At 43.5% G+C, this 24,504-nt stretch overlaps 1 protein-coding gene and 1 pseudogene across 1 annotated transcript; both read right to left on the bottom strand.

The window, feature by feature from the left end:
- On the bottom strand, window positions 5,466-8,671 carry LOC8073421. The gene is made up of 2 exons (XM_002446560.2): window positions 8,517-8,671; window positions 5,466-8,010 (listed from the first exon to the last, which is right to left on the bottom strand). Exon 2 carries the CDS (start codon window positions 7,876-7,878, stop codon window positions 5,704-5,706), a length of 2,175 nt encoding a protein of 724 aa, XP_002446605.1. The 5' UTR covers window positions 7,879-8,010; window positions 8,517-8,671; the 3' UTR covers window positions 5,466-5,703.
- Window positions 20,188-22,045, bottom strand: LOC8073420 (annotated as a pseudogene).

The raw sequence follows: 24,504 nt of genomic DNA, 5'->3' as shown, positions 1-24,504 counted from the left end.
GCACTAATTGCTCTACATAAGGGGATGGCAGGTGCAGGACTAAAGGCAGAGATGAATTTTATTGCAGCACTGTGATTACAGTGAGATGTCATGGGGGGTAGGCAGCAGGCGTGCAGGCAGCCCAAGGGGGCTGGTGGCTGAAAGGGCCTGGGGACAAGCAGGCCTGGGGACTCGCATGGTCAGCAGCTGTATGGGGACATGCAATGGTCAGCAGGCGTGCAGGAGCCTAAGGGGGCTGGTGGCTGAAAGGGCCAATGTCATCAAGGCTATTAATAGCAATTAAGGAGCAGCTGAAGGGGCCTCAAGTGTGAAAGGGCCAGAGTCTGTGCGCCTAGCAGGAAGCTCAGTTCCTATATATTGTAACCAGCATCAATGGAATGAAAGAAGCAATAAAGAATGAAGCTACCTATCAACTCACCCACATGCTATCTCTAATCTCATCTCCCTGCTATCAGTCTAATCTCTCATCCCCTTGCTTCGGCAGCCAGACCACAAAGCCTTGGCGCCATTATCCTACCACCATTACCCCCATATGAACTAAGCATCATAACATCTGGTATCAGCTGTCCAGCGATCCTCTTCCACCTTTGCTGCCCCTTCTTTAACCTCCATTCCTCATCAGCCACCATCACCTACCACCACAGCAACCCCCACTACAATTCCAAACGATGGATCTTTCAAGATTTGATGGGAAATCTGATATTGTGGTATTCATCAACCAATGCGAGTCCTACTTCCGCTGGGAGCACATCATGGAGGAAGAAAAAGTATGGCTGGCTTCCCGTAATTTAGAAGATGACGCCCGAATGTGGTTCCTCCAAGTTGAAAGCCCTAGTTTGGTTTTGGATAATTGATGAAACCCTAGTACTAACCTCTATACTAAGTGTGTGTAGACTTAATGAGGTTGGTACATGCCAAGTGATGGAGCAAGTAATGATCATGGTGATGAAGGTGATGACCACAAGATGATCAAGTGCTCAACTTGGAAAAGAAGAAAGAGAAAAACAAAACCCTATGGAGATAAAGGCAAAGGTATTGCTTAGGGTTTTGGTTTTGGTGATCAAGACACCATAGAGGGTGTGATCACATTTAGGATAGATAGCCGTACTATAAAGAGGGGAATTCTTTGGCTAAGCGGTTATCAAGTGCCACTAGGTATCATTGTTCATGTGCATGCATTTAGAACCTAGTGAGCTAATCTAACTCCTTCGAAGAAAATGATTGTGAAAATGCTAACACACGTGCACATGTTGGTTTACACATTGTGGTGTTGGCACACTTTGAGAAGGAGGTGGAGTTTGAAGGATAGAGAGAGGATGGGTTCCTCTCTCCCTCCCACCGAGCTTGCTCGGCGGGATTCGGCGCTTTTGAGAAAATGAAGTGCATACTTTTCTATTGCGCCGGTGGGATTTTAGGAGAAGTCGCGGGAGTGTTCCTCGTAGAGAAACACTCACCGGACGCTGGCCTTTGAGGCACCGGACGCTGAGGCTGAGCGTCCCGTGTGCTGTGGTGCTAGGGTTAAGCACCGGACGGTGAACACCGGACGCTGGGGAGCTCCTGTTCATGCGTCCAGTGCTATCTGACTTCGGTCGAAGTGTTTGACTGGAAGCACCGGACGCTCAGAGAGCGTCTGGTGGTTAGCGTCCGGTGTGCGGGCGTTTTGCGACCCTCTCTGCGCATGGGTCCGGTGAGCACCGGACGCTACCGGTGCTTAGCGTCCGGTGACCCGCAGGTTTGCGGAACTCTCTGCGCATGAGTTCGGTGTGCACCGGACGCGTCCGGTGCTAACTTGCTCAGCGTCCGGTGCACTGCAGGTGACCGTTAGACTCTGACACGAGAAGTTCAAAAGGCGACACGTGGCTGTTGTTGGAGCACCGGACGCAGGTGTTGAGCGTCCGGTGCCCCTTTAAGAGCGTCCGGTGACCCCGAGTTTTGCCCTGTAAAAGAGCCAACGGCTCTATTTGTTTGAGGGGCTATAAATACGTGTTTGGCCGGCTTGGGGCTTACTCTTTTGGCATTCTAACTTACTTGACATCCTTGTGAGCCTAAGCAAACACCTCCCACTCATCTTCTTTATAGATTAAACATCTTTGTGAGATTGGGAGTGATTCCAAGTGCATTTGCTTGAGTGATTGCATCTAGTGGCACTTGGGGATCGTTCTAGCTGCGGTTTTCTTGTTACTCTTGGTGGTTGCCGCCACCTAGACGGCTTGGAGCAGCGGAGGAGCTTTGGCACGAGTTGGTGATTGTTCGTGGCCATCTCCCGGTGATTGCGTGGAGAGCCGAAAGGTAACTCTAGTGGATTGCTCGTGTCATTGAGTTACCTCACTTGTGGGTAGGTTCTTGTGGTGTCCTAGTGAGGACGAGGTTCATGCTACACCTCTTAGCCACTGAACCACCAAGTGTTGATCGACACAACGGGGACGTAGCGTGCCGGCAAGCACGTGAACCTGGGGTGAAAAATTGTTTGTCTCTATTGTGTTTATTCATTGGATTTCTCCCGGTGATTGGACTTCATATTATTGATTGGTTCATCCCCTCTACGCGGCGGTATAAAGATCAAACCATCTCTCTTACATTCCCGTAAACTAGAGTAGCTTACTTACTTGTATAGAAACTTTAGATAGCTCTCTAGTGTAAGTAGTGACATAGCTCTTGTGTGCCTAGTGATCTTAACAACTAAAATTGTTGGATAGGTGGCTTGCAAACATCCCTTTAGAGCTAGAGCAAAAAGCTTCGCTTTGTTGTTTACTAACCTCTTGCTCTAGTGAGTTTGTAGAATTTTTAAATAGGCTATTCACCTCTCTCTAGCCATATTAGGACCTTTCACAAGTTCAGCAAGATGAGGGCACCCCGACTTGGTGCCACTTCACCGAGCTGCTGCACATGCGCTTCGGAGCGCCCCCTGCTGCGACCACTGACCTTGCTGATGGGATGTGCCGTCTCTAAAAGGATCTAGATCGCCTCGCCTTGATGATCAACCGCTATTGTGCTCAAGCGGAGAAATCTGAGCGTGAACGCCTTGCTGCGGGGCGACTTCAGGCGGCAGCGCGAGGGTTCCTAGCACGCCGGCGGGTGCGGTCTCTCCATGAGGAGGCTGTTGTCCGCCTACAAGCGGTGGCGCGACACACTACCAGGAAGCTTCGTGAACGCCTTGCTGCGGTGCGGCTTCAGGCGGCAGCGTGTGGACTCCTGGCACGTCAGCGAGCTCAATCTCTCCGTGAGGTGCAGCGTCTGGCTGCTATCTCACCGGCCATCAAGTGGCCATCGTCGGAGGAGCGAGCGGCGGTGTGCCTGCAAGCAGCAGGGCGAGGTTTCCTTGTCCGGCGGCGGGTGCAGAAGTTGTGCATGTTGCTCCGCATGTCGCTGCAACACATTGCAACCTGCCCAGTCATCCACTTGGGCTCGCCTATCCATCTTGTAGCTCCAACCCAAGAAGCGATATGAGTCTGCAATCTTCCGGTGTGGACAAGCACAACCAAGCAGTCACCATGGCATCTGCCCCAGCCTCACCAACGACTTCCACCGCCACCGCCTCCAGCCGTCCACTCGGTTCCGTCACCTGCTTGGGTGTCGTTGGACAGGACTGATGTATGGCTGCTCCTAGGTGTTGGGCTCCTTTCATGGGATCCAGAAGATCGCCATCTGCTTCGACAACTGCTCTCCACGTTTCCAGCTCGAGGACGAGCTGGTCTTCAAGGAGGGAGGAGATGTCATGGGGGGCAGGCAGCAGGCGTGCAGGCAGCCTAAGGGGGCTGGTGGCTGAAAGGGCCTGGGGACAAGCAGGCCTGGGGAATCGCATGGTCAGCAGCTGTATGGGGACATGCAATGGTCAGCAGGCGTGCAGGAGCCCAAGGGGGCTGGTGGCTGAAAGGGACAATGTCATCAAGGCTATTAATAGCAATTAAGGAGCAGCTGAAGGGGCCTCAAGTGTGAAAGGGCCAGAGTCTGTGCACCTAGCAGAGAGCTCAGCTCCTATATATTGTAACCAGCATCAATGGAATGAAGGAAGCAATGAAGAATGAAGTTACCTCTCAACTCACCCCCATGCTATCTCTAATCTCATCTCCCTGCTATCAGTCTAATCTCTCATCTCCTTGCTTCGGTAGCCAGGCCACAAAGCCTTGGCGCCATTATCCTACCACCATTACCCCCATATGAACTAAGCATCATAACATGAGATGACCACATGACGATCACTGGTATCGTCTTCAGGGGATTCAATGACTGATGAATGAAGACATCCATGAAATTTGTAGAGTTTGAGAGTAAGATGCACAACTAAAGCAAACATGACAGAAATGTTCCGATTTCCGATTTCTAGTGCCTTCATGACCATGAGGTGGTCAGAGAGCTACATATCTAGCTTGTTCCTACAAATCGCTTGAAGTTTACTTAGGCCCCTGTTTAGATGTAGTCAAACAACCAAAATTTTTGGAGAAATAAACACTTTTTGGAATAATGGATCTAAACAGAGGCTTGTAAAACTTGGCTGTAAAGATTTGGAATTTGGGACCTTGGAGCTCCAAAACTGTGTAAACTTGCTTAGGGACCCGTGTCTTGTGTGTTGCGGATCAAAAAATTTAAAAAGCATCTAAACACATATTTGAATGTAAAGTTTACAGCCAAAAGTTTTGGAATGTAAAGATTTGAGATCTAAACAGGCCCTTAGTCTACTTTTATGTGCAGCATTTTTGAAGACAGAAACTGAGGAAAAGAGAAAAAAAAAGATAGCAAGATGTTTTCCTTCCAAAAGAGAATACAAGCTGTAAAAAACGAGAACAAGCTGCAACCTAAAAAAGAGAGCACAAACTGACCATACAGTACGCCGCATTAAGCTGGAATTTATGAAATTAACTGAGTGATGAAGCTATGCTAGTAGTTTATCACATACTCCCTCCATCCATATATAGTAGGCGTAACCATATCTCCTCTGCGCATAGCTGCATGTAACATATATGCCCATGGAAAATTAGCAGGGGGAAAAGATTTCTATCCAAAAAGCCAGAAGGAATCTGCATGCGCGTGGAAGCCGAAAGGAATGCATGCAGGGCGAGTTGCGTGACGGAAAATCGTGGGCCACAGTAATTTGGAGGTGAAATCGAAGGGATACTCTTAGAAATGCGGACGAGTACTCTGCTTAACGGGGGTGTGACGAAAAATCATGGGCCTCAGTAATTTGGAGGCGCCCTCAAAAAAAATCAAAGAGAGACTCCTAGAAACACGCAATAATGAACAAGCTCCTTCGTCATGGTGTTTTTGGAGTTGCACCTACTATATGTGGACGAAGGGAGTATTCACATACAACATATGGATTTTTCAAAATAACAGAACCAAGAAATAGACATGAGTTCAGTTAGCATTAATTTGAATTCTTAAAATGGCAACAGATCCACTCTCAAGACAAGACAGATCACATATGTCAACACTGACCATAAAAACTGCAACATGAGCTTCACGCTAGTATACTTAACAAGTAACATATCACAACTAAATTCATGCTAGAGCCTGTTAAATTACACCAGAAGCTGCTAAGCAGCTGGCTCCTGAATGACTAGCTCCATTGTATCCCTTCTATGCAAAAAAATGTGATAATCAAAAGCAGTAGAAGGAAATCTATAAAACTAGGAAACTAGCAAATCTTAATCTCTTTTGCTCGATTACTTCAAAATGGCAGTTCAACCAAGGAAGACATCAACTGTCTTAGTCAACAGTCGAGGTTCCATTTGCCTCCACTGTTTCTGTGATCCCCTCAAGAAGTTCTTTAGGAATAGCAGCTGGGTCAAGCTCATAACTATCTTTGGGGACATTTGGAGCTTCTTCGCCTGACATCCTGTAAAAAGGCACTTGGTGTGAAAACCGAAACATCTCTTCTTTGGGAATCTTCATGGTAGTGTTTGGATCCTGATGGCGCTGAAATATTGTTTGAAATCCAGTAACCTTAATTAAGGGAATAATGGAGATGCCATGTTCTTCATCATAGGCGTCCAGTATCTCAATCACATTGTAGGCATGGAGCACATTATCTGGAGTATCTTTATCCCAGTCAGGGGACCAATTCTGATAAATAGCCCAGATGTCACCTTTCTGTGGATAAATTTTGATTATCCCACGAAGCCCTTTCTCCCATTTCATTTGGTGAGAGAACATGTTCACTATATCACAACTTTCATATTTGTCAATCCTGAAATCACCACACGTCTTTATGAATCCAGAAGAAACCCAATTCAAAGTCCCAAATTCGCTATTTGTCCTTGATGTGAGATAGCTTATTCTGAGCTTGAATGGTTTCAAGGAAAGAACTTTCTGAATAAATGCATAATAACGAGGCATACCATCTTCATCATATGAAGCCCAAATTTGATCACTTCGAAAACATTCCTCGGTGCGGTTCTTGTCAAAATCACAGAAATCTGGATCAGGAACATTAAAAGATAAGCGGCCATCATCTTCATTTCCAGTGTTTGTGCTAGTATTAGAACCAATTTCTTCAGGATCATCATGAGCATCTTTATTAGTTATAGGATCTTCTGGTGCAAGAGCTTCATTATCCCCACCATTTTCCTTAACCACAACTTTCTTGCTCACTTTTTCACTAGCAACAACTTGTGATGTTTTATTTTTTATTACTGTTAGCTTGTTTTTAAGCTCAGTTTTCACTTTTTCCAGCAAAAGACCCCTAAGATCCATCTGAGAGAAGGTCTTGGCTAAACTTAAATGGATCAGAGGTCTGGGTTTCCAATTGGGTCCACCATCACCACCAGGCACTCTAAAAAAATTTGCTCCTAGACCTGATATGATGGATGAAGAACCAATTTCAGCATCTTTAGCCATAGTCCTTGTCTTCTTTCTAGATGTTGCAGCAACTGCTCCAAGATTAGCATTCTCTGACATGCTTCCATGCCTTTTTAGAGGATTGTACTTCCGGCGAAGAGCCTCCTCCCTTCTTACCGCTGCTTGCACATTTTCCCTCTCCCTCCTAACTTTTTCATATGTCTGATGAACTACATTAGCAGCTTGAGCAACAGCAGCAACAGACGATGCAGTGGCACTAGCTACACCAACAGCCCTTGAAATTGGACCTCCATCCAAATTTCTATTAGTGGTTGCATTTTGATTAGCACCACTGATGTTTGAATCTTGCACCATGTTCCCTATTGGTGGCCTTTGTACTTCTTTTGCTAGGAATAACTCACGGCAACTACGGCAGCGAAGCTTTTGATTCAAATACATCCTGAGGTACTCATAGTTCATCTTGCATTTATTGCATAAGGTCCAAAATGTATTAGGTTGTGCCACAGGTGTACTAGTAGTAGTTGAAGGTGCAGGTGGGGGTGCATCTAGGGCATGTGTTGCTGATCCCACTGTTTGCTTGCTTACTGTCGGCTTGGAGGCAGTAGTAGCATTAGCTGCGAAATTATAGAAGTCATTGGATGCACCAGGGACCATGCTTGCTTTACTCGATTGCAATGTTCTCTGTTGGGATATCCTTACATTCCTCTTATGGTCATATACAGCTCGCTTGGTTCTATCTGATAGCACCATGTATGCCTCTTGGACCATTCTGAAAGCACCCTCAGCACCCACTGACTTGTTTTTGTCAGGGTGGAACTGAATAGCCAACTTCTCGTATTGTTTCTTTATGTTTTCATCATCTGCATTCATGGGAACAGAAAGGATAGAGTACCAGTCCTTGTCCCCAGCAGCTGAAGCAAGATAGATATCAAAGGTGGCGATCATTTGGTCAATGCCTTCAAGCCCAGGAAAGAGTGTCTGAGCCTTGAGGGCGAATTTTCTGGCACCCTGCAAGTCCCTTGCTTTGAACTTCCTCTTTGCAATAACCTTCGCCCTTTGGGCCTCATCCTTGTTGCATTCCATTTCTTCACACACCTCCACAACTACAAATAGCTACACCTTTACAATTGATTCACAGAATTTAGGTCCTCAGAGTCCCAAAACTATTTTCACCAATCAGCGTTGAATACGGGAGCATACAAGAAGTTTCCAAACCTGCCCAAAAGGAAACAAATGTTACCTAAAATTGCAAAAACTTGCGACCAGTTAACAGGGGTAGACCTAGTATATGACATAGGTGGCAATAATTTTTGCAAAGAATACAAGTTAGTAGGTGCAACACATGTATATGCTGGCAATTAGTTCAGATCTAAATACAACATTAGGTCTAGGGCAGGGGTAGATCCAGTAATGGACATGGGTGGCGATAAATTTTTCAAAGAATACAAGTTAGTAGGTACAAAACATGTATATGCTGGCAATTAGTTCAGATCTAAATACAAATAGCTAACATTAGGTTTGGGGCAGGGGCGAATCCAGTAGTGGACATGGGTGTACAAGTGTGCACCTAATAATTTTTGCAAAAAAAATCATAGTTTGTAGGCTAGTATACAATTCTAATAAGATCGGATCTGAATACAAATAGCCTATAACTTAAATTAGGGTTTGGGTGCTCGATTTCAGAGAGAAGAATGGGAATAGAAGAGTAAGGGTGCGCATACCTGGCGTGGCAGATGCTCGTCGCCAGCGAAGGACGCGAAGGGAGTGACGAAGGCTTGGGCACTTGGCGTGTCGGTGGTCAACTGCCACACGAAGGAGGGAGAGATAACACAAGCCTTGTGAACCCCTGAATCGCAGAAGAAAAGGCTAATGGTCCGGGGTGGGGTGGGTGAATGGCACAAGGAGGAATTCCACGGGGTGGGGCAGGAGGGCTAGAGCAAAAAGTCACTCAGGAGGGGCGGGCGGGCCGGCGGCGATGCTGGAGATGAGGAAGCCAAAAAAGTAGCCTCCACTTGACTTCTGGGCTTCTTCGCTTTGCAGCGCGAAGCAATGGGGAATGGGCCCTCATAAAGTCCCTGTTTGGCACGGACTTGCTCTCTACTTCCTAGCGGCTTTTATTGTGAAACTAGGCTAAGTGATGTACCCAAATAGTTTTTTACAAGAAGTTTAGACAAATCAGAGTGTTTTTATACTAAAGAACTGGAATCTAGATTTTCTTGCCTTCTCCTCACAATGGCTTCTCCTTAGGTGCTTCTCTAAAGGAGCCAGAGTTAGAGGGAGGAACCACAAAATATAGTTCTGACTACTACAAAAAATGGCTTTGAATTCTCTTGTATGCACCAAGAAACAACTCCTCTTGAGATGTTTGGCACTACTCATTCGGCTCTTTTGTCAAAACTGATGTTGGAGCTAGAGCCAAAGCTAGAGTCATGTTAAACAAGCCCTTGTAACCATTTAACAAGTTTATTGGTCTAGCATTTTAGTCCACGGACCATGCAAATCATGATGCTAAGGATGGATTCAATGTGTCATACATGCTACAAAGATACATTTCCATCTTTTATACCACTTAACATCACTTAATATGGTAAACTACCAACAAATTCCATATTTATGCATGCGTCTAACTTGAAGCCAAACCATTTGAACACACATATACAGTGAGTTACCATTATCAAGTCAAATTTTGTGGTACTTATCCAAATCTTAACAAGTTGTCTTAATGCTTGGATAAGTAACTGTCGACGAAATATGGTCGGCAGCCTACCTAGGGGTACGCCCAAGGTAGTAGATTGTCAGCAGACATATGCGTAAGCTGCGAACTAGATGGTGACGCAAGACACAGACAAAGATTTTATTCAGGTTCAGCTACCATGAGGGTGTAATACCTACGTCCTGCGTCTAATTGTATTGATGATATGAAATGTGTTGTGATCTGTTGAGTTGTCCTCTAGGGGACCTCTGTCCCTCCTTATATATTATGAAGGAACAGAGTTACAAGTAAAATATCCTATTTGGTACAATACCTTTTTGTAGCCTTGTGGTGCACGCCTAACTAGCGTCGTGCGCCGCACGTCTTCATCTTATGGGTCGGGCCACCTGTGATGGTGTGGCTTATGTCGAGCCATGAGGGTATAGGAGTTTATACCCCCACAGCTAGTCCTCGAGCTCTATGTATTGTGATGTGATACACCATCTTGAGCTTCTTTGATCAGCGTGGATGATAGTCTACCACCGTTGAGGCCGAAGAAACAAGTTGTCCGAAGAATGCATAGTGCTCTTGAGAAAGAAGATTTCTTTCCTGATGAAATGTGTCCACTTTACTTTTCTGAAAAATATAGGATTTGAAAAAGCAAGCATATTCACCATAAGATGAAGTGTGCCCACTTAGTCCCCGAGTCTGGCAGTAGGTGACGTAAACACGTGATACCAGGGTCTAAAAAGAAAAGTTCATGTAGAAATTTTGATACTAAGATGCATCACTAGGTGCATCGTACCGATATAGTCCCCGAGCTTGCTGGAAGATGAAGTATGAGCCTTGTAGCAAGGTCTAAAAAATTAAAATCGTCCCTTAGTTATATATGAGTCTAATTTATATGTAACCAAGGAGAGTAAGCCCCAAGCTATGGTCAGAGAGTGATCGAAGCAAGCCCTGAGCATAGCGTAGGGAGTGATTGACGATTCTCCGAGCGCGGTTAGGAATGTAAACGTGCTTGGTGATCGACATAGTCCCCGAGCACAGCGTAGAGACTGGTCGACGAGTCCCTAAGCGTGGTTGGGAACGTAAACGTACTTGGTGGTCGGAGCAGTCATCGAGCATAGCGTAGGGAATGGTTGACGAGTCACCGAGCGTAGCTTGTTGACTGGACCAAGGTCCTAAAAAATAAATATAGAAAATAGGTAGTACATGATGTATAAATAAACTCCGAGAAAAATCAGCACTGAGATAAGTTTTTAGCTTTTATATTATATTAAAGTTAGTATGAATAGTTAATTCATCCTAAAGCCTGCATCAGTTCTGGTATGACCAACAATCTAGAGCATGAGGCGCGGTGCCTAGGTACGCGTAGGATTGCTAGCCTCGTCAAAGAGCTATTGCCGACCATCCGGAACACAGAGGGTGGATCTCGTGCACGTGTGGGAAGGAGTCAGAGACAGTGCCGGCTCTGGAAAACTTGTGTAGGAGAAAAAACTAGTCCGCTAACAAAAAAATTATTTCAAAGGATAATCATGTCAAGGATATTATACAAAATATTATGCCAAAAATAAATAAAATATTAGAAGTGTACTTATCTTTAGATGGAAGTCTGTTCGGTGGTGACAAAATTGTCTAGTCTTCGAGCTTTCTAACGTGTTGTCATGACGGTGGTCGCAGTTGTCGTAGCGCCGTTCTTCACAGCGATCATTGTTACGACATGACAGGTGGTCAGAGCAAGTAGGCCAAGCAACTTGGTCGATAGCCTCGAGCAGGTCGGCGTTGTCGATCTACCTCCCTTTATAGTAGGGATGCGGGCAACATGTTGTCGACGTGGTCAGAGACGTTACTGGAGGGTTGGAGTTATAGCCGGCGTGGTTGGAGCTGCAACTGATGATGTTGAAGAAGTGATCGGTCTGCGTCTCCTCCATGGTCGTGGTGGTGAACCTATTGAAGCCGGTGGTCCAGGTGATCTGGCTGACGGTGAACATGAAATCGTCCGCTACGACCACGAAGTCAGGGATGATGACCATCTAGTTCGTCTGGAAAGCTGTACGTACACCTCCTATCTAGCACGCCACTGTCAATAAAATATGGTCGGCAGTCTACCTAGGGGTATGCCCAAGGCAGTAGGTTGTCGGCAGACAGATGCGCAAGCTACGAACTAGATGGTGACACAAGACACAGACGATGATTTTATCCAGGTTTGGCCACCGTGGGAGCGTAATTTGTACGTCCTATGTCTAATTGCATTGATGATATGAGATGTGTTGTGATCTGTTGAGTTGTCCTCTAGGGGACCCTTGCCCCTCTTTATATATTGTTAAGAGACAGAGTTACAAGTAAAGTATCTTATTTGGTACAATAACTTCTTGTAGCCTTGTGGTGCATGCCTAACCAGCGTCGTGCGTTGTACGTCTTCATCTTGTAGTCCGGGCAACCTCCAATGGTGCGGCCCATATCGAGAGCGCAACTTAGTTAGCTACACAAACTAAGCAAAGTGACTATCAAGGTTACACAAACCAGTACGTTATATATTTATGCATTGTCTTTTGATATTACCCCTTGTTTGTAGCTATATGTGAGATTTGACTTCTAAGACTCACATATGGTGCATATCTGATTTTATTCTTAAAATCGGGTATTACAAAGTGGTATCAAAGCAATGCTGGCTGTAGGACGCAAGCCTAGTTAGAAATTGGTCGTCTTAAGGTTTTGAAATTGTCATAAAATCCTTGCTCTATAAATCTTGGTATTTTCATCCATACTATATCCCTATCCTTGCTATTTGTCTCTACCTTGTTGCTTATTTTAAAAAGTACTTGTTCTCACCTTCACTCCTTGATTTGGTATGCTAGTAGAACCTTTTCTTACCACCTTCTTGCGTCTTTGAAATATAAGTTTTAGGATCTCTACCCTTTACTATGAAGAGAACGATAGTATCGCAAGTTGAGTGAAGTATGAACCTTCAATGCTTAATTGGTTGTTATTATGTTTATGCTTGATTTCGATCTTTGTAATGATTGCAATGATCTTGTGGAATTACTTGACAATTTCATTAGTTCATAGGCCTAAGGCATAAGGAGTAATGAAATAAGTAGTTGGGCTTGGTTATATCTGTTTCTGTCCTTTGCTGATTTATAGAGCAGTCTGCAATAGTTCTGGTGTATCTCAAGATCTGATCGTGCAAGGTTTATCAAATTTTTCTGGGAACAACTAGACTTCAAAATCTTCTCTGACCACAAGAATCACCCTCATAGCTATTATGGTTTGGAAGTTACAAAAATCACAAGATGATACAGATGTGCTGTTAAGAATCTGGACCAGTTTCGGGTACTTGCTGTTTGAGACAAATATACTATAGAATTTGGAAAAGTGATCTATAGAAAAGTTGTAGACAATTTTCTAAGCTTTCCAACGGTATATGCTGTAACTTATTTTGATAAGTAGAACCTGAGATATGACATTTACAAGTGAATGTTACTATTCTATTAAAAGTCTGGACAGTCCCAGTATTTCATATTTTCAGCCAAGTTAAAGTCAGAATCTGGGAAAACATTGTATACGAAAGTTGTAGATGATTTCCTAAGCTTTTCAAAAATGTAAGGACCATCTTCAGATGAGTTAAGTAGCTCGAGATATAATTTCTGGAAGTTACTGCACCTTTGCTGAGACATTGTCAGGAAGGATATTAAGTTTGGTTGTTTTACCTAAGCTTAAAGACAGAACCTAAGGAGGTCTTCTACATGAAAGTGGTAGATAATTTCATAAGTTTTCTAACGGTATAAGCTATAACTCTATTGGAGTAACAGAATAAGAGTTATATGTGTTTTACTACGCTGGTGTTTTCCATATTGCGAGAAAAATTTAAGGATATTTGTTCTTCCTTTACACATAAGTTCTTTGGGATGCCAGAAGTTCTCGATGTTTGTTAACTTATCTGGAAAACATACAAGCTACCTTTCTTGTGTCCCCCTAGTTGACCTTTCTTAAGGGGGTAGCCTAAATAAAGGGGTTACATGGAGAAGAATTGGATAATGTTGGATCAAGAGACTCGGTACAATGAATGTAAAAGACTATGATGTGTGGCGTCCAAAAAGGATAAGAGAACTAGTCCCTAGTGTCCCCAATCAATCTAATTTTAAGGGGGGTAGTACCATGATATCACGGATGATGCATTTTAAAACTAGCTTGAAGTGATAATTGACTTCTGAGATATTCTATGGTTATGAACATCTATCCTTGCCGTGTTACGGACGTTGGTCACTTGATGACAGGGAGTGTAGTGTCCCATGGATCAGGAGCCCAGTATGACACCTCTCATGGATATGTGGGAAGAGTATGATTATCTTGCCTTTGAAGAAAGATGTTATGGGTATGATAAAGCTGAATGTTATCAAAATAATAATACAGAAGAGCAAGTTGACATTGAATCAAATCAGAATCCACAATGATGGAAGCATAAAAGGAAAACTTCACAGTAAACCTCATTGTGCTAGAATCACTCGATATTCCTTTGGTTTTTGGTAATGGATGGTTATGTGCACACAAGGGAGTGATCTGTGCTACCCAGTGGAAAATTTTTGTAACCGCACCATTAGGGGAAAAGAATTGAGTATCAAAGTGATCCACTCCTACCTGAGGAGGCATATTCATGCTAAGTTATCATATGTTCGAGTTGTATAAATCAAAAAGTTGGTAGCCAAGATGGACCTTGATCAAATACGAGTAATAGATATTCCATGGAAAATTTGAGTTTGCCTTCGTATACAGGTTGTGATGTTTAAAGAGTTATCGAGATCTTTATTCTGTGTTCTCTCGGAGGATCCGTGTCTCTTCCGAATCTCGAGGACGAGATTCATTTTAAGGGGGTAGATTTGTAACACTCTAAAATTGATTTCTGGGAATTAGAGCTAAAATGATTTAACTATGAATTTTTGTGCTCATAAAAATATAGGAGAATAATAGTTTTCATTAAATTAAAATTTATCATAAGGTTTAGCAATATTGTTGTGCATACATGCTGGTGCATAAGGTTTGATGTAATGTTTGATTGTTTCTCCTTTGTGTGTTGATAGTGAGAAAAATATTTAAAATACGTTTATTAGATCGATCTTCCTTCTTCGGCACATATTTATATTTTTTTTCTACAATCAAATTCCTTGTCCCTCAGCTCAAGAGAATCTTTTCTTTCAAACCTAAGTCACTCCTTTCAGTTTCTCGTCCATCAGGAGATCTCTACAAAAGTTCTCGGAAATTTTTGCGGCCTTTTATGTGAGCATAATTTAATTTTTAGATACTCCAAATTATCTTATCATGAGCTCCAAATACTTTATTTGGGTTCTTCATGTTCTAAAATGTCTCTGGAAATTTCCCCTAAAATTTTGAAATTTTCGAAGTATTTCTCATGACTCAAATAGTAATTCTAGATATTCTAGAATTATTTTTAATCATGGTTATTAAATAATTCCGAAAATAATAAAGTCCAATCTTATTCTAACTCAACCCAAAACCCTACCTATATGTCTCTTATATATACGAGTCAACATGCTGATCGCATATCTTCAACCAGCCTCGTAGTGAAGTTTGAGAATCTCCGCCGGCAACCTTTGGTGCACCTCTCTACTTCCGTTCCTTGTTTTTGATTTGTTTTCTTCTCCTGGTTTGTCGATCCCACAAGGAGTCCTTGTTCTATGCAGCTTATTCCCAGGATAACGCATATGCTTTGCAGAGGATAACGCATCTGCTTTGCAGTTGGACGCTTGAAGTCCAAGCGAAAGTCTGGCATCGCCAAATCACCACCGATCTGTTACCCTGCCCTGCCCATGAGTTTGCCTGGTCATCAAGGACCTCTACTTTTCGAAACCTGAATATTCATGCCTACGGTCATGGGCGGATCTATATAGAGGGTTGTGGGTGCGGGTGCACCCACAAAAATATCAAAAAATAGTGATTATGATCAAATTTTCACCATATTTGCACCCACATAGAAAAATCCTACGCACCCACCCACAAGGCAAGCGCACCCTCCTCATATTTGCTCTAGCTTCGCCACTGCCTACGGTGCAGCCAAGCTTAAATCATCAAGACATGTCAACCAGATCGCCTGCCACCTGATGTCATCTGCACCGTGATGAGGAACCCTACAGTCTGCCTTGCTTGCTCTCTCTATTCGATCAGGTCTATACCGTGCCCGAAATCCTGCATGCCTATATATAAATATATAGTATATATGATGCTTTGGTTTTCCATGAAACTTCAGATTATCTTCTGTGTTGTTGCTGCCCATTGCCAATCGAGTGCAGCTTGATCACCAGAAACACAGCATCTGCATGCCGGCCCTCCATCTCTATGGCTCACGAGTTGCCCGTGCACTGCAATCCTGCAAATGTTTATCACCTAGTACCTGTGCCTTCGATCTGTTTCAGCATTGGTTAGTGCCTTTATATCCATAGCTTCCTTTTGCGTTAGCCTGTAAATCTGCAACTATGTTTTCTATTGTCAAATACCTCTGAATTTTACAATTAAAGTAATATGATTAATCTGCTCGCATCCAGTTTTATAAAACCTGGATATTTTATACCTATAATTGCTATTATGATTAATTATTCTTGATATATTTTTTAACTACATTTTATTTAGTTTGTTAAACACGTTGCATACATTAAATCCGGCTAGGTGCTCTCCCGTGTTTATTTATTTTTACAGAGTAAAGTCTAATGACTTAAACAATATGAGATATGTTTATAAATAAAATATATTTAGCTTTAACTCTACTTTTTAACTAAGATATAAATTGACAAAATTAATATCTGTCACATGGTTTTATAAATATAAATAAAATAAACTGAGCTTATAGCCTTTACTCTTAAATTGAGGTAAATCTCCGTTAGTTGTTTATTTTTCAATGTAACTCCGTTTAGCGTGTTTTTCACGTATGTGTATTCGTAGCAATACGTAGATTAATTTTCAAACCTTTTCATTGATTGGTGTACTGTTCTAATTGTAGCTTTGTTTGCTTCGTGTATGTTTTGTCTCGATTGTGTGTGTTGATGATTGATGACTGAGAATAGACGGTGAATAATCTGTGGTGATCAAGAGTGCTACAACAAACTAAATCAGTACTTGGACAACTAGCAAGATCAGCAAGAGCAATTGGATTAAGGCAAGTATAGCATATGGATTTTATTTCTGTGACCATGATCCTGTGACTAAATTAATGTTAAGTAATAAACGATAAAAATGACTTTTTAGCCACTTGATGATTTATCTGTAAGTGATAACCGGGACAACATTGCAACCATGAGGGCTATAATGGCTCTGGCTTTAGCTCAGTATGAAGACCTTTTCTAGCTTGTTAGAGGTTATTCGAAAGGGCACTAGAGGGGCTGAACCGACACGGCCCTGTCCCTATGTGTATAGGCTGCGCGTCATTGTGCCATTCGGAAGGGGGTATCTATATCTGCTCGCGAAGGAAACCTTGCGGCCCTAACATATTAGACGAACTTTTGAAAGGCTTCATAGTGATCCCTGCCGACCTTCCTTGGTAGTGGGTTAAGAGGTCGACGGGCCTCGGGCGAAAGGGTAAATCATGACTCATGGGTAAAGATGTACAACCTCTGCAGAGTGTTAAAAACCGGTATACTAGCCGTGCTCACGGTCAAGAGCAGCCTTGGGGATTCTTACATCAACGGTGATGATTCTTGTATGTTAAATATGCTCATTATTTATTATTTAATGCTCTACATTATTTATGTCACATTGATCATGAGATTGTGGGAGCTATACAATCTAGTTGCTATACTTGTTGAGTTCGACATGGACTCACTCTTGCTATTTCCCCCACACTTCAGGAGATGTTTTAGGCTTGTGATCAACCAGTCAGTTGGATCCTGTAGAGAGAAGTTAATACCCGAAGTTTGGAGTTGTTTATCCGCTGTTTGCTATCAAAGGTTATCTCTTTTATACTAAGTACGTTATATATTTATGCATTGTCTTTTGATATTACCCCTTGTTTGTAGCTATATGTGAGATTTGACTTCTAAGACTCACATATGGTGCATATCTGATTTTGTTCTTAAAATCGGGTATTACAATAAATCTTCATACCCATTTCATAGAGCCTCTGTCTTGGAATCTTCTTCCAATCTTTGCATGCTACCTTAACTCTGACTACCTCATAAAAGGTCTTGAACATAGTTGGCCAATCAACATCAGTGAGCAGTCCAAAGGCAGAAGCAATTTGAGCAAACACCTTCCAATGACAATATCTCGGTGGGATGCCCCTCATCTCAATCCAGACCCCTTCCAGTTCACTATGTGGTTCCAAATCTCCAATCCACTCAAGAACCTCCACCTGCACTCCCTCTTTTCTCAGGTTAAAGGAAGGATAATTTTTATATCACTAACCCTCTTATGAGGAGGGAATCTAACTAGAAATTTTCCGGGCTCCAATTCCCTTATCTGCCAAGGCCAGTCCCTGCTGTAGATATCAGACAATTCTATCTCTAACTCAGCCAAAGAGATCTGACCAGTTTTCATTCGAACCACCCCACAGTTGGTGAGATTTAGCCACTGAGTTGACTCAACACTAGGCACCTCAAGGTGATAGAACCCAAGCCCCAGACTCGCACTCCCCACAAAAGTTGCAATTGGATGTTCTAACTTCCACTTTGGACAAGCATTCATATGGTGTCCAGGAACTCCACATATAAAGCAGATCTTAGGTCAAGAACAATTTCCAACAAAGTGCCCAAGTTCTCCGCAGTTATAACAAGTAAGCTCCCTATATCTGGGATCAATTACAAACGGTGGATCTGGTTGTTGATTACCTTGCACACGTCCCTGCTGAGGAATTCTCCGTGGTGGAGGTTGCGAATGTTGAGGTTGCTGGGACGGTGTTTGATGCTGCTGTGTGCGGGGCGGAGGAGGAGGACGAGTTGCCCCCTGCCTTCTGCCAAGGTCCTGCCACCCCTGATTCGGACCCCTAGCCTGGCTGATTGGCGGCGGCGGCGGAGGAGGACGGGTCGGGCGCTGAGGAGGCGGACACCTAGTCTCTGGTTGCCAAATCCATCTCCCTCTTTCCGTCATCTTCTCCTTCCTCAGCACAGCAGCAAAGGACTCCCTGGCACCACCGCCACCCGAGAAATTTCAATATTTAGGACTCAATTCGCATGTCTCTCAAGATTTAGGACTCAGTTCGTCTGCCTTTCAAAAAATAGGACTGAACATGCGAATTGCTTCAAGATTTAGGATTTCAGACATTTTCAGTTATTTCTATTTTTTCTGAAATGTTTTCACCTCTCCCTGGCACCTAAAATGACCAGAGTGCCCCTTGCATCTAATCAAGAAGGTTGCCCTGTACTCCGGACATCGCCATTCACATGAACAAGCCGCACGGGTTCAGCTACAAGAGCGGTTGGCGCTGCTGGTGATGCTGCAGGCGCTGCACCATGCCAAGAGCCGTGTCGACGTGTTGTCCGAGACCCGTGTGAGCAAGCACTTTGCCTGGCCCAACTGTCGAGCCTCCTCTTAGGGTCCAGCCGAAACCCTAGCTTGCTGCAGCTTGAGCGCAGGGCAGGCTGGCGGATGGGGATGGCGGCGGACTAGAGGGCAAGGGGAGAGGAGGAGGGCGGCGGAGAGAGAGGGCGGTGGAGGACCGGAGGCCGCTGGCCGGCGATGGAGCACCAGCGAAGGTCCGGCGGACGGCAAGCGTCGCGCTTGCGCGACTGGGAGTCGCGGCCGCGACGGATCGAAGAGAAAAGTAGCGTATGAAGGAACCAGGGAGATGTTTTAGATGCAAGGGGCACTTTGGTCATTTTAGGTGTCAGGGAGAGGTGAAAACGTTTCAGAAAAAATATAAATGACTGAAAATGCCTGAAATCCTAAATCTTAAAGCAATTCGCATGTTCAGTCCTATTTTTTGAAAGGCAGACGAATTGAGTCCTAAATCTTGAGAGGCATGCAAATTGAGTCCTAAATATTGAAATTTCTCCCGCCACCCCAGATGTCTCTCGCGAAACTGATTTTCACGGGAGGTTTGTTCAATCGATGTGATTTCCGCACCGGGTAGCAGTCATCTCGCGAGAAACTCCGAGTCTCCACCAAACCTCGCCGAATCCAGAAGAGATTGGCGGCGGTAGTGGGATCAGTGCAAGGGGGTGGTGGCCTAGGGTTCCTTCGCGACGGTGGGGAATCAATTACCCATAGCTGGCCAAAAAAACTCAATCACCTCCTCTTCATCCTGGAGTTTACCCTCCCGATCCAACCACTCCCTTGGAGAATCTAGACTCTCAGGTTTCATCTAATAAGTAATATTAAAATCCAAAGAGATGCAATACAAAAGATGAAAATGTGCATTGAGTAATTGGTAAATTTACCATAGCCCAATAGAAATTATAGAGTATCTAAATAAATGGTTATTTTATTAGGAAGTGAGTAGAAAGAAAGAAAATATAGATAATCAATTTCAATTTATTGTATCAACGAAACATTTAGTGTTTATATGGGGTGATGGTCTAGTAAAACCTAATACAGTTGGATATAGCAAAGGATCACAAAAACCTTGAGTGCTTTTAGATGATGAAACAAAAACAAAACTGCTTGCTGTAATTAACAAAGAACAAATTAAGTTCGAAGTCTTTGTGGAATAGGAGCAAGGAGCATCATATATAGCACTGACACTACATTTTGGGTAAGCTGATGTTATTAAAGCAGCTCACTCGTATGAGACTGCTGATCTGATCTCTGCTGGTCAAAGAGGACGACGTTCCCATTAGAAGGAAAACTTGAACAGCATGTCATGCTGGTACACCCCGCCGGGCCTAACTATCTCCGACGGGAAGTTGGGGTGGTTGACGGCGTCCGGGAAGGCCTGCGTCTCCAGGCACACCGCGCCGTACTGCCCGTACACCCTGCCACCCTTGCCCTTGACGTTGTTGAGCCAGTTGCTGGTATAGAGCTGCACCCCGGGCTGGTTGGCCCACAGCTCCAGCGCTCGACCGGACGCCGGGTCACGGAGGTCCGCGACCTGCCGGAACCCGTCCCCGTCCACGGCGTAGTTGATGTCGAACCCGGCCATGCCGGCGCCGGAGACGTGCTTGATGCGGGAGCCCAGGAGCGTCGGCGCGCGCAGGTCGTACGGCGTGCCGGAGACCGGGGCGATCTCCCCCGTCGGGATCATGGACGCGTCCACGGGCGTATACTGCGACGCGAACACCTTGATGAGGTGGCCGAGGGCGTCGCTGCTGCCGTCGCCGGCGAGGTTCCAGTACGCGTGGTTCGCCAGGTTCACCGGCGTCGCCTTGTTCAGCGCCGTCGCGTTCATCCGTGCTCTCAGCTCGTACGGGCCGCAGCACAGCTGGTACGTCACGTACACGTCTAGGTCCCCCGGGAACCCTGCAAAATAAATCAGTATAGTTCAGCTCTTTGCCGTATTGGTATGACTGAACTGAAATTTTCATCCTGTTCAGAGTTCGGACTGACTTCTTGGAGTTGCCGAACTACTAGTACTGTATCAGGGAGGTCAGCTTGTCACCAACATTCTCAGATGAAAGAAATTAGTGCCAAAATTTTTGGTACAGGCTCGCATTGGTTTTCACCTTGCTCTCTGTCGAAGCTGTGGTAGTAGAGTGTGATGTATGGGGAGTCACCGCCGGGCACGTACTCCTTCACCGTCCAGATGACTGTTGAAACCCCTGTGCCCACCTTTGTGATTTACAGGTGGTGCCAGCATGATCAAACCAGTGAACCATTGGTCAAATATACATAGCGTGCATGGTGATTATTCATTCATGATGTTGAAGAAAGTAAGGTGAATTCACGATGATGCCAAATTACCGTGAAGTGTGGTGGTGCCGTTTTTGTTCAGACGAATGGTTTTTCCATCGAGTACAAAACTGCCGTTGGCGATTCTATTGGCTACTCGTCCAACCACGGTTCCAAAGGCGGAAGAAGCGTCCTGATCATATACACACAGTTAACTTCGTGATATAAAATCTGAAACAAGAACCAACCCAAGAGGAAACTTCTTTTTATTTTTCCTCGTCTAATAAAAATACGGCAAAATCTTTCTGCTGCCTTTCGAAAAAAATTAGCATCTGCTGAAAACAGGAGGAAGAGGAATCGATATATATATATATATATATATATACTGTTCTATGCCTATATAATTATCAAAACAGAGGCATTTGTGAACCTACCACATACTGTGCAAGCTTGTCATACCCAAGGACGACATCGGCCAGGTTTCCTGCAGCAAGAAAGTATGCCAACTTGTTTACATTACGAGCGCTGTATATATCACAAAACGTCACGCACATAGATGGTTTCTCTGGACGCAGTGGAACCATACCTTTAGAGTCAGGAACAATGACAGACATGAGCGTGGCTCCCCAGTTGGTGACCTTGACGGAGAAGTCGCCCTTCTTGTTCTGGAGCTTGTACACCCCAACCGTCTTCCTCGCAGCATCTGTGCCGCCGGCCAATGCTAGGCACAGCAGGAGCAAAGGAATGGCGAGCAGTGCAGCTCTAGCCATTGGTCAACACTGCTAGCAAGCACACAGGCACACAGCAGTGTGCAAGTTTACAAGGGGGAGAAGATATGGCTGGTGGAAGAAGGAACAGGCATATGTGTATACAATGCAGATGACTGAACACTCTCTTCTATCGAAGTCTTGATCCTTGAGTAAAATCATAAGGTCAAAACTCTCCGTTCACAAGTTGGCATCCAAATGCGTGTTTTTTGTCTAGAGATGTGAGAATCTACCGGTTCATGGCAACTAGTCTCAAGATCATCCAGACTTTCCAGCTTCTCTCCTCAAGAGTCAATGCATATGCATTCGGCATCTTTGGTACAGAGGTTCATATAGAACTCAGAGACGCATAGAACCATGCTCCCGTGGTACAAATAAACTACGAGTGAACCTGAATGAGAACCGACACAATGCACCCCTACTTTCGACCATATTTCAACATGAGCAAGGAAATAGTAATATCCTGAAATAATAATAGGTAGAGAGAGAGAGAGAAAGACGTCTTATCATAATATTAATAGTTACAGCACTGACAAAGGCTCTATTTTAATTCTCACCAGCGTGCTAAAAAAAGGATAAACCCAAAAAAATCTTATAATAAACAGAAACATTTGGTCTTCGATCAATTTGATAAACTCTAATCATTATTGTCAAAATTATGCAGCTTGGCTAGACCGTGTTGCTTGACCCATCTAATAAATCATACTCCTACACATTTGTATATACCAGAGGGTCACAGGATAATTGATTATTTTTTATGATCTGCTTATTCTTATTAACTACGAAAGGCATCGATTTTTTTTTCCACCTCTCACTCACTTCCTCGTCCATCCATCACTCATCTTTCGTTTCTTGTTATGTCGTCCCTCACTCTCACCAGTGGCGGTGGATGGATATAAATTGAAGTAGAAATCGACACATAGAAACCATGCTCGTGTGTCAGCGGCACATCTACAGCAAGTACTGTACATGGTGGCAACTGGCAAGCGACCACACTAATTTACGAACGTTCATTTGAAATGAATCCAGCGAACGATCTCCGACCAATTAAACTATCCTTTTTAGAAAAATACTCAATCCCGTATGATACTATTTTTGGACGGACCTAAAGACACGCAACTTCCCGACTCCTTTTGAGCGGACGTTACATGCACTTTTTTTCTTTTCCTATGCAGCCGCACGAGCAACGGTAGTTTCACTTTTGTATTTTTTTTAAACTACAAGTATAATTTAGAAAACTAAGTTACAAGCATAACTTTTAAGATTAACTTAATAGTTCTAAGTTATACAACATTACCTTTTTTGCGCAAATTTTATATTATTAAAACAGTTGCGAGAATAGCATTCTGTTTATGTTTCATCGGTTTTTTTTTCAGAAATAATCATTCGGGAACATAGAGAAAAGGATTTAAAAAGGGTGGGGGAGTAAAATAAAAATAACTTTTACACCCTATATTACACAATAACTTCCATATAGATAATGCGAAGCTATATAACAAGTTACATAATTGATTTGCATAACTTATACAACTATGATATTCAGCATCTATGTGTTTTAAATTGGAAGATATGCAAAATATATAATGTGAAAAATGATAAATTCAAATAACAAAGTTGACTAGAAGAAACACTTTAGTTAATAGCAAATACTAGCATGGTTATCTAATATAATGTGATAACACATGAAACTAAATGCAGCAAGTTCATCAAATAAGTTAAGATGGCGTACACATGAAAACACAAGTTAGATATATAACTATGTACACTATGTTAATGAAATAAGTTAGATAGCATTATTTTGTGGACCGAGGTAGTAATTTAGAATAGAGGGAGTATATAAGTTACACAATACAACTTATGTACATAAGTTACCGAAATAATATATTAGTGTATAGACAAAGTTGTGTTTTTATAAAAGTTATTCTACACAAACATAAGTTACACAGTGCAACTTAGCAGAATAGGTTAGCAACATAACTTAGCGGAATAAGTTAACTGCATAATTATATGTTATAAGTTAATATACATAAATTGCTACTAAAAAATAAAATTCTTCGAAATATATGGAATTGAGGTCTAGTTTTGTTCGTTTTGTCACGCTGAATACACTGGTGCAGACGAAATTAAAAATGGACACACCGTTTACGAATTATAGTAATTTAAAATAAATGCATTGTTTTTTCTTACGTAAGGAACAAGAAAAAGAGAAGCGTGGGAGAAGAGTCGACAGTAGGCTACATTAACTATCGAATCGTTCGCTATATTTAAAATGGATGAACGTCCGTATAAATGGATTTGTGACTGGCAAGGCAGGGAACGATGAGTGGAACGCGAGCAATATCGCAATCTCGAAAGACGCCACACATGGGCCAAGGAAAACTATGCAAGTGAAGCGGCCCAACGTGTGTCTACAAGGCCTAACTGGGTGTGACTGATCCTGCGGGAGAAAGCGTGAGCGAGTGGCTTAAGTAGCCGAAAGAA

The sequence above is a fragment of the Sorghum bicolor genome, chromosome 6 (genome assembly GCF_000003195.3).
Source record: "Sorghum bicolor cultivar BTx623 chromosome 6, Sorghum_bicolor_NCBIv3, whole genome shotgun sequence".
Lineage (NCBI taxonomy): Eukaryota > Viridiplantae > Streptophyta > Magnoliopsida > Poales > Poaceae > Sorghum > Sorghum bicolor.
The sequence above is the reverse complement of the archived record's forward strand: the minus strand, read 5'-3'. Positions and strand labels throughout refer to the sequence as shown.